At 41.3% G+C, this 11106-nt stretch overlaps 1 protein-coding gene across 1 annotated transcript; it reads right to left on the reverse strand.

The window, feature by feature from the left end:
- Positions 1-273: 273 nt before the first annotated feature.
- On the reverse strand, positions 274-2671 carry LOC109218558. Its single transcript, XM_019382933.1, has 2 exons — positions 2584-2671; positions 274-1282 (listed from the first exon to the last, which is right to left on the reverse strand). Exon 2 carries the CDS (start codon positions 1237-1239, stop codon positions 313-315), a length of 927 nt encoding a protein of 308 aa, XP_019238478.1. The 5' UTR covers positions 1240-1282; positions 2584-2671; the 3' UTR covers positions 274-312.
- Positions 2672-11106: the final 8435 nt, after the last annotated feature.

Below are 11106 nucleotides of genomic sequence, written 5' to 3' on the forward strand. Positions count from 1 at the left end.
CGCAGCCGATGAAGTCCTTTCTTGTATTTTTTTTGTTTCTGTCTACCCTGATTCAGACAGCAGGATAGTGTATTATTCTTTTGTGTATATTCTACTAGTCGCCCGTAGCTTGTGACACCAGGTTCTGGCACACACAGTAGTAGACATTTATTTTGCGGTTGTATTGCTATCTTAGCACTTTATGATCTTTACTGGTCTTATCTTTAAATTCGAAAATCTAGTATGACTGTCTTTGGCTAAAGTAAAAATGAGAACTTAATCACATTCCGCATCGGCAGGCCTGACAACGGTGTTAGGCGCCATCATGACCTATTATGGAAAATGGGTCGTGACATCATGGTTTAGATGATTTCCTCCACACATGCCACAAGTCTCAGTCTGTCTTGGTTGTTGTGTATTCACCTGAAAAGATTCAAACTTTTGTGCCAAGGAAACAATCTGTTGTGTCAGTGTATTTAGGGCATCTACCTGATTTACCGTAGCAGCCTTCTTGATGATTACACGCTCAGATGGCCATTGGATGGCATTCTCAGAAATCTCATTCAATAATTGCAATGCTTCTTCTGTAGTTTTACCCATTACGGAACCTCCTGCAGCTGCATCAATCACATTTCTACAAGAGGGTTTTAACCCGTGATAAAAAACATACAACTGCATATGTTCAGTAATGTCATGATGTGGACATTTTCTCAGCATTGCTTTTAATCTTTCCCATGCTTGATAAACCGACTCAGTGTTAGTTTGCAAAAAATTAGATATATCTTGTCTTAACTTTGTTGTTTTAGCAGGAGAAAAATATTTGTTCAAAAATTTCTGAGTTATCTGGTCCCATGTGGTAATAGACCCTTGAGGCAAACTTCGCAACCAAGTCTTGGCATCTCCTTTTAAAGAAAAATAAAATAGCCTTAACTTGATAGCTTCAGGAGGTACTCCATTATACTTAGCAGTTTCAAAAAGTTCCAAAAAATCAATCATATGACTATGTGGATCTTCACTTGAATCTCCTGTAAAGATACAAGATTGTTGAATTGAATGGATCAGGCCGGTCCTGATTTCAAAGTTGTTAGCTGCTACTGGGGGTTTCCTAACACTAGATTCACAGTTGAAGCGGTCAGGTTTAGCATAATCCCATAGGATTCTATTTGCTGGTCTTGGCACCACTTCATCAAAATGCTCATCTACGTGGACTTGTGGTGGGATTTCTTGTGGGTTGTCGTCATCACCTAGTTGATGTTCCATTCCGTTGCAGGTTACGTATTGAGAAGAAGATGCATGTCTTTTCCTGCGCAATCAAAGAGATCTTTCAATTTCAGGATCGTAATTCACCAGTTCTTTTGTAGAATAACAGGTCATAAACTACTTGGAATTCTTAAAGTAAAGAAAATTAAACCCTTTTTTTTACTTAGTTCCTAAAAAAATCTTGAAATAAAATAGTAGAAGTAAAATCAAAAAAGAAAAATAGTAGTATTATGATATAGGTAAAAATAATAGTTTAAGTATAATACTAATAATTATAATATTATTAAATTGATAGCGACATTGTAATAATAGTAATAATAATTATAATAATAAGTTCTCAAACTAGTAACAAAACAATTAATCTGAAGTAGATGTTTGCCAATCCCCGACAACGGCGCCAAAAATTTGACGAGTGTCTAGCGTATATGAATTTAAACTCGTACTCTGTAAAATTATAGTATAGAAAGATGTCGATCCCACAGAGATTGATTTATCTATTCTACAAATTGTTCTTGTTTTAATTACTATTTGAGAGAATCGGAAAGTTGAGTTGAGGGTTAACAAGCAAATAATGAACAAACAAACTGTAGAGAAAAGTATTTTTGGTTTTAACAAATATGATAAAGATGTTGGGATCCTGATTTCACTTGATAATTCTATTAAAAAGCATATATTTGTTTTTCAGTATTTATTTCTCAAACAATGCATAAATGCCTCTCTCGATTACACTTATATATGATTACTTAAATTGAACAATCACTCCTCTCGGTTATACCAATTAATTATCAAGATAGTAATATTAAAGAACCAGAAATATATGTTTGAATTGAAACATGCTCTTTTTTCAAAGTAAATCCCTTTCGGTTACCTTACTTTTTATAACTTGAATTTTATACTATTCGCCTCTTCCGATTTCAGAATTAGTATAAAATCAAATTATAACACAAAACAGATAGATGTGATTAAATAAATGTCAACACTTATCAACACCACTATTAACCTTATTACCTCTTCTGCCTCTCTCGATTACAAAATGAATAACATGTTAGTTTGTGGTACAAAGAGAATAGGTGTGACTAAATTAAATAACATCTAACTATAAAGGTTGATAAAATTATAAATCGAAAGTTTCAAACCAAACAAGTGAAACTGAAAAATAAACTTTCACTATTATATAGAATTATCAAGATCCATCATTCTCCCAAAATAAGATAATTACTCCATACTAGATGTAGTACTGCCAATGCAAATATTCATGTCCATTAAATAAGAAAATAGAAAGAAATATTCAATAAGAATAATTTCGCCTATTTAATTAAAAATAGCAACTAGAGTAATTTTTACCTTGAAATTTATTTAGAACTGAAATGAAAGTGTAGCCACTACCGTGGTCTACGAAGACGTTAAAAACTGAAATAAACTTTATAAGAGGAATGATTTCAAATCTCCCAAGTTACTTTTGCAGAGATTGGCAATGTCCATTTTATAGCCATGAGGTTACTTGATGGTAACCGTTTTGCTTTCTTAGAAACGGTTTTTGATTGAAAACGATTTTCTTGGTTGTAATTTTGTTGCAGAATATCTTTCATTTTCTTTTCTTGACACGTTCTGCTTCTTGCTTTTTACTCTGATGTATTTCTTGTTTGAAATCTTCCTTGACCTTGCACCACTACTTTTGCTCTCTTTCCTGCATTATTTAGTTAAATATACGGAAAAGATTTGATAATTTTTATGATTTTACAAGGATAATCATATATTTAAAATCTAGCAAAATGTACTTATCACATCCCCCCGGGAGATCACCCCCTCGAAGAAGTCAAGATGAGCCAAAAAGGGTCTCGATAGGAAAATGATGTATCGGGCCAAACGGTCGAATGAACCGTGTCCGCATAGAATAATTGAACCCTTGACAACGAAAACATGTATGCTTGTGCCAAGTAATCAAGGAATATATTTCCATCAAAACACTTTGCGCTTCAAAGAAATCTGCCATTTTTTCGAGAAACGGCTCCAGAGCCAGAAATTTCCCGAACACTCAGGGACTGACATCAAAAACTCGAAGCCGTACGACCTCCGGGCTGGAAACTTCTAGCTCATAAGCCCTCAATGAGGCAGCATCAAAATATACAAAGAACGGCTCTAGAGCCAAAAACTCTCGACGACTAGGGGACTGACGCCGACGGTCACCCCATCGAGATATCAAGAACCCGAGGCCATAAGACCCATGCGGGCAACCTCGAGCCCGAAAGCCCTCCGCGTGGAAATGTTAGAAAATGTAAGACCTCCACGAGGCGTTATCAACAGTGTAAGACCTCCATAAGGCAATTCCAAATCTGTAAGACCTCAAGCAGGCATGAATTATACTTGTACCAAGTAACCTATCTGTAAGACCTCGAGCCAGGCATGAATCATACTTGTGCCAAGTAACCTATCTGTAAGACCTCAAGCAAGGCATGTTCAAATTTATAAGACCTTACAGAAGGCATAACCCTAATCTTAAAGTTAAGGCTATATATTCGAACTTGTAAGACCCCTAAAAAGGCATACCCTCGATATAGACGCCGAAGCTATTTCACTCGGGGACTAAAAGGCTATGGCCAAATACAATGACTACGGTCACAAGCTGTACCAGCCAAACTAACGCGACTCGGGGACGCCCGACCGTCGCCATAAAAATTACATGCCTTCAATTACTTCGAAAAAAATTCGAAAAGAATCGGTTAACCAGGCTACCCTCGGCATAAGCAAAAGAGCTCCAATCACATCAGCTCAAAATAATAAAAAGGCTTCAAAAAAATTCAGACATCGAGCGAAACCTCCCGAGGTGCTCGCCCATCGTCACATAACGGCTCGCAATCGAGGTTCTTATCAAACCGTCGAAGAGTTGGACGAACACAAAAAGCTTCAACGAGGGAAAAATAAAGCCTATACTAGAGGTCGTACTGACCCTACGCGTAAGAGCCACTATCGCCAGCTTAAATTAAAAGGTCGTACCGACCCAACGCGTAAGAGCCACTGTCGCCAGCTTAAATTAAAGGTCGTACTGACCCAATGTGTAAGAGCCACTGTCGCCAGCTTAATTAAAGGTCGTACCGACCCAACGCGTAAGAGCCACTGTCGCCAGCTTAAATTAAAGGTCGTACCGACCCAACGCGTAAGATCCACTGTCGCCAGCTTAAATTAAAGGTCGTACCGACCCGACGCGTAAGAGCCCAAGAGCCAGCTCAAAATTCAAAAGCCTAACAGGCCTCAGGGCCGATTTATAAACCTAAGGGTTTTTTACCTTGAAGTCCAGTTCATCTGGCTGATCATTGACTAACGTCAAAATACAAGACAAAGACAAAACATACACAAGCAGAGGGCAATGCATAAAAAATGAAACCGAAAGGCTTCCTTTTATATGTATATGTGAAAAATACAAAGCTCCATTTACAATGTTCTCTAAGAGCATTATACGCAGAATCGGAAAAGCAAGGCCTAGTCTACGCTCCCCTCGGGGACTGTGGCCCGTCGACCTCTTCCTCATTATTTTCGGCATCGGACAAGTGGAACTTGGCGTCGTATTTATCCGCCTTCGCATGCGCTATCTCTTTCGAGAGATCGAATCCCCTAGCATGGATCTCTTTGAGAGTTTCCCTCTGAGATCTACACCGTGCATATTCATTACTTCTGCTCTCCCGATCGGAATCCCCTCTCAACTCAGCCCGAGCATCGGCAGCATCTTTTAAATAGACGGCCACTTTCTTGTCAGCCTTAGCTCGAATCTCTTTAGCTTCAGCCCGGGCGTCCACGACCTCGGCCTTCATCTTCAAAAGGTCAGATTCGAGCCTTGCAATCTTGCTCGTTTGGACCGAACTGTTTTCACGAGCATTACGGAGTTGCACCTCGAGGGCAGAAACCTTGGCCAAAGCATTCTTCTTGGCCGTAACTTGGGCATCTATCTAGGCCTTTAGCTCATTATACTCATACTTGGACTGGCCAACTTCGCCCCAAAGGCGTTCCAGGTCCCCCGTCTTTCTCTGCAACTAAAGCATTGGAATATTAGTCTCCGAGGATAGGAGAAGAAACGTGCATCCCCGCGAAACAAAGGTTACCTGTCTTTCGAGGTAGCTTTTGTAGTTCCGGCTTCGGCTCGCCTCATACCGCAGGTATACCAACTCCTTTGCCCTTTTGTCACAAAGAAGCCTGAGGGATTTCTCCCCGTCCAAGGCTTTTCGCAACCTAGCTTCGCGGCAGAGCAACTTGGACTTGAGCTTGTCAAAGGCCTATGAAAAAGAAGCTCAGTAAGAAAATGAAAGAGCAAAACTGAAAAACCAATACAATCAAACAAAACTCACCACTGAACAGTGCTGCTGAGCCTCCTTAAAAGTTGAGCGCACATCTACTGGCCTAGTCTCATCAGCCCTAGAAGAACCGCTCCTAATAGGAATGTGATCGTTCTAGACCCCGCTTCATTTAGGTGGCCCCTGACCTTGAACATCCCTCGAAGTACCTTCGACGGGAGAGGAAGACGACGGCAGAAAACCTGTACTCCTCGAAGTACCTTCGACGGAAGAAGAAAATAGCGACGGAAGATCCTTGTCCCTCGAAGTACCTTCGACCAGGGAAGAAGATGGTGGCAAAGGAGGAGTCACCTCCCCGAGGCTAGAAATCTCTGGTATTGCAGGCTCAGCTGCCCCAGGGTGTCCCTCGGCTCGAGCCGTCAATATGTGGCCGCTCCCTTCTGCTGCGCCAATGTTCGCACAACGGCCATCAGGCACACGATCAACCTCAATGGGCACATCTCCTTTTCGCCTTCGGGCTGACCCTGCGTCACTACAAATCTCCTCGCCCATCGAGGATTCCTTACGCTTGTTATCACTCTTTGGCCCTGAGGCCGATGATCCTCCCTCCTCTCCGAGAGGGAACGGCCTCATCCCGGAGAATTCTCCGACGCCTGCAGTAAAAAGGTCAGGAAGCACAAAGGAAATATTCTTTAAACAGAATAATCACGCGGTACTCACCGTGGTGTTTTCCCTCCCATTTGCCCTTCGATAGTCCTTACCACTTACGCCCGCCGTAGGTCGAGCGAGCTGCTAGCTTCCAAGCCCAATCCGCCAGGTCAGGTACCTCGTATGGCATCCACGGTATTGCTATAATAAAGAAAAGGAAAACATCTTTGCAAAGCTCGCATCCACCATGAACAGAAAAAAAACACGAAGTGTACCACTTACGTGTGAAATTCCATTTCTCAGGAAATGGCAGGAATTACATGGGGATAATATCGACAAGCACTCGGACAAATCGAATCATCCACCCTCGGTCCCCATCCTCTTCATCGTCGGCAACAAAGGGCTTGGTGGATCGACATCGTAAAGTTATCAGGCCTCGATAATGAAAGGGCCAGTACAATTTGATAAGATGGCTAAGGGTAAACTCGAGCCCGGCTTCCTCCGCAAAGAACATCATCATCAATATTATCCTCCAGAACGATGGGTGAACCTGTGCCAAGGTAGCCCAATATCTTCGACAGAAGTCAAGCACGACTCTATCGAGAGGGCCCAACGTAAAGGGGTACGTATATACGTTCAAAAACCCCTCTACATGAGGCATGATGTTCTCTTCCGGGGAAGGTACCTGCAGTACCACCTTTTCTCCCCATCCGCAGTCTCTCTTCACTGCCTCGAGGTGTTCCTCTCCTATTGATGAAATGGACCTCAATGCGTGCTCTCAATGGCCCTGAACATTGGGAGGTCTCTCTAACGTGAAGTCCCTCCTCGAAACAAAGCATCTCGAGCTTGGCCCGCCGGACGCCGGCGGTGTACCACCGACCGAGCGGGAAGTAGTGGAGGAACTCTCCTCTTCTTGATAAATGGGCTTGGGCGTAGCAGCCATAACTATGGTGGAAGAGTTGACGCAAGAAAGGAGAGCTCTATGAAAAGGATAGCTGCCCAAAGAAGCGGAATCCTCAAATAAGAGGAAAGCAAACTCATATATAGAGCAAGCAGCGACTGTCCGCCTACCCTAAAAAGACAACTAATTCTAACTAGGCCATTATCGCTTCTGGGGAAGCGTACCGGCGGGATCACCTCGGTCACTTCATGGCCGTGTCATACGAACGGCGCTGTCGTATTACGTTCAAAGGGTTAAAAGATTCCCATATCAACCTAACCTCGAGATGGTGCCCAATCTTGAGGATCTCTATTAACGATGGGTTCCAAAGAGCTATCCACATATACATAGCCTCGAGATGGTGCCCGATCTTGAGGATCTCTCTAGGTCCGAGTTAGTTTCCACTCGAGGGATATCAATAACGTCTTAGTGCTATCCTCATCTTAAGTTCGAAGCAAGTTTTCGAGGCCGCCCGAGTTCAAACAAACCCTCACTCGGGGACTATTCGTGAAAGTCTCAGGGCTATCTCTATTTTCAGATGATCAAGCAAACCCCCACTCAGGGACCATCTGTAAACGCCTTAAGGCTATCCTCATTTTTTAAGTTCAAAACAAATTTTAGCTCGATGGGGAGCCACCCGAGCTCGAGCAAACTCATCCCTCAGGACTATCAACAATGCCTAAAGGGCTAAGCTTTATTTTGAAGAAATCCGAGGCCCCGCCCTCATTATGTTCGGACTCGCCTAAGTTTATATCGGATCAATCCAGACTTAGTCCGAGGAATGGCAAAGTGTTTCAGGGGACATCATGTTAACCATTCGAGAATCGAAGGAATTCCTATGTCCGAGTCCATTACTCGGACTAATCGATAAAGTCACGCGGTTGGATTTTTCACAAACATAGGCAAAGTGAATCCAGCACAAGACAAAAGCAAATTGAAGAAACTATTGTATTAATAAGTAACGATTACAAAAACCCACAAGGGGTCCTTACACAGAAACAAAGAAGCAAAAAACAACAGCTAGAAGTCTAATCCACTCTAGAAGGTACATCCTCGGGAGAGACATCTGCGAGAACCATTTCCTCGGGGATCCCATTTCGATCTTCAGAGCGATGCCTTCGAGAATATCTTCCGAAGCAGCAATAGATGAAACATGGGCTATAGCCTATCAAAGAGCAAAAGCTTTTAAAGATAGGGAAATTGTGGCTTGGTGAAAAATTTGGCGAGTATGGGTCTCGCCAGCACTACTATTGTGAAGCCACTTCTTGACACATTGCACCGGTGTGGGATGCAAAAGTTAGTAGATGACGCCACCTCACTCCGGGGAAAGCAAAGGGAATGAAGCGCCACACCGGGTGGAAGTTAAGAGAGATGAGCAGCAGTTCACGGTCCACATATCCTCTGATGTGGGAATAATTTGAAGCCCCTCTCTCATCATTTCGGGCCTTCAATAACAACAACAACAAACCAGTACGATCCCACTCAGTGGGGAAAAGCTCTGAAAGAGAGTCATGGCATAACTGGCAAAACCGCTAGCGTGTGACCTTACGGTCACGGGCTTGAACCATGGAAAATAGAGTTTGGATGAGGAAGAAGAGAAGAAAAGGGTTAAAAGCTGTTGAAGAATCACTGGATGGAGTTTTGGTTCAAGAAACCTCCCATTTATAGAAAGGCAGTAGCGTAACCAACGGCGCAATCAATGCCTTTGGGAAACGTATCGACAGGCGCAATCAATGCTTTTCGGGAAAGGGATCGACAGCGATATCACAGCTTTTGGAGAATAAACTGACAGCGTATTGAATGCCTCTGAAGATGGACTGATAGGATGTCTTCAGTCACTTGGAACACTGACGTCACAAGCATGACGTCATCGCAAGATGTTCAACAAAGTCAAGAGTTCACGACTGTTTCTTATCATTTTCATTATAAGAAACGCGGGGACTATCTGTATACGGTAAAAATTAGAGGGTCCAATTTTATGGTCATTATAAAGCTTCATAAGCATGTCGCCAAAGGCTCGAGGCACGGCTCGAGGTTCGACCCCGAGGGTTCTCAATGTTCGACCTCGGGGCAGTACAAATCGGTGGTTATGATGGACCGACGGGAAGTTCCCAAGGCATGTGGGAAAAGCTTACCAAGTCTACTAGACTAGTATAAGCCCGTACTGTGGCATTTAATGGTTGTACCAGCCGCGTATCTTTGTAATAAATGCATCTGTACCATGATAGGATTCCCCCTCATATATAAAGGGGACCCTTGTTATTTTGTACAACACATGATATTCAATACAAGAACAAGAACATTCTCTGCTCTCTAACTTAAACATATTCTCCTTTGAGTTTATTGCTTATATTTATTACATTGCTTACATTTATTGCGTTTCATTGATTGTTATTCATTTATTACTCATCATTGATCATAAAGGGCCTTCACCAAAGCTCTTAGAATTGTTAATCCTTCATCGTCTGTCCACATCCTAACGCTTAGCTCGACCTCGAGGCCCCGTATAGCCTAGCTCGAGGCCCCGATCCTCAATCACTTGGTTTGCTCGTCACACTACCTCCAAGTTCTTATCTTATTTTCTAGTCTCACGCTTAGCATCTACTGCTTAAAAACTAGCATAAAAATAAATCACGTATTTTTAGAACCACAAAATCAAATCTAATTGTAATTACCATTTTCACGGTAAACATTACTGTCCATTGAACCTAGGTGGTTTGTAAGTAGACTGACCTTCTTTGGAGTTTTGAGGAGCAGCCATGAGGATCCTTTCTAAGTGTTAACCCGATAGAAATAACCCGCTCTGATACCAATTTATACAATATAAGGGTCTACCAAACCCTTGTAGGATTTTAACTTCACTACTGAGCAACTTTTAGATAACAACCTATGCAACCTAGGAATTAACTTCTTAATCCCTCACTAACTTGTAATAATACTTTATTACGAGCCACTTTGTAATAACTCTATTACAAAGGCTTTACAACATGACTAACTCTAACCAAGACTCAAACACACAGGTTTAAAGTTTACAATGGGGTTCCTACAGAATGTTTCTAAACAAGCTAAGTAGGAAATACAAGTGAAGAACTATTATAAAGTTACAACTCAACTAAGGACATATAATGACTTGATATGGGAACTGGTCCGTAGTTGTTGTGCTCTTTGTTCTTGCAACACTTGAAACTTTCTTGTTGGATAGTCACGTGAGTGAGCTTGAGTGAAATCTCTAAGTGTTCAAGTGAATGTATTTTACCTCCCTTGATGTTAATAATACATGTATGACCTCACATACAATGATTCAAGCAAGGTAGGTAAAAAGCCTTCCACATAAAGTTGACTGCTGCACTGTTCCTGTACAGTAGCGTGTGCAAGCAGTAACTTTTCAGCTAGAGAGTTGACTTCGTATAGTCTCCTCAGGAACTGGTAGGGACCTGTTCCCTCAGCTGTTCATTCCACTCTGAAGAGTTGAATGATATCCCAACCTGGAACCTTGTGATCTTAAGGTCTTGTAAATGTGTAATAGGTTCCTTATCTGGTTCTGGATAGTAATTTTGTTAGATCATCAAAACTTAAAGCAAAGTACTTGTAACCTATCAGTCAACAATTGACTTGTTGATACCCAAGTTTTCCCTATATATTTTTATTATACAAAATACTTACAAAATGGCATGTACATGCATATATAAGTATGTCCAAATGTTTGACTATTGTTTCCTTAATTTTTAAAGATATTTTAATCAAATTATTGCCCTATTTTATCCATAAAAAACCCAATAATCATTCCCAAAATTATCATTTTTGGTGATTCATTTATTGGATTTTCATATTTATACTAAAATGTGGCTAATATAATTTTTGCATATTTTTACAAGGTCATTTAGTATTTTTAAAGTTAAATTGTATGTAATTACAATATTAGCCTTTTTTAGGATTAATTACGTTTATATTCATAAAAATTAGGTCTGGCATTTTTAAATAGTTAATTATGTGCTA

The sequence above is a fragment of the Nicotiana attenuata genome, unplaced genomic scaffold, assembly GCF_001879085.1.
Source record: "Nicotiana attenuata strain UT unplaced genomic scaffold, NIATTr2, whole genome shotgun sequence".
Classification (NCBI taxonomy): Eukaryota; Viridiplantae; Streptophyta; class Magnoliopsida; order Solanales; family Solanaceae; genus Nicotiana; species Nicotiana attenuata.

Coding starts and splice junctions, on each gene's coding strand:
- LOC109218558 (XM_019382933.1), bottom strand. CDS start 1,239: ATGGAACATCAACTAGGTGATGACGACAACCCACAAGAAATCCCACCA.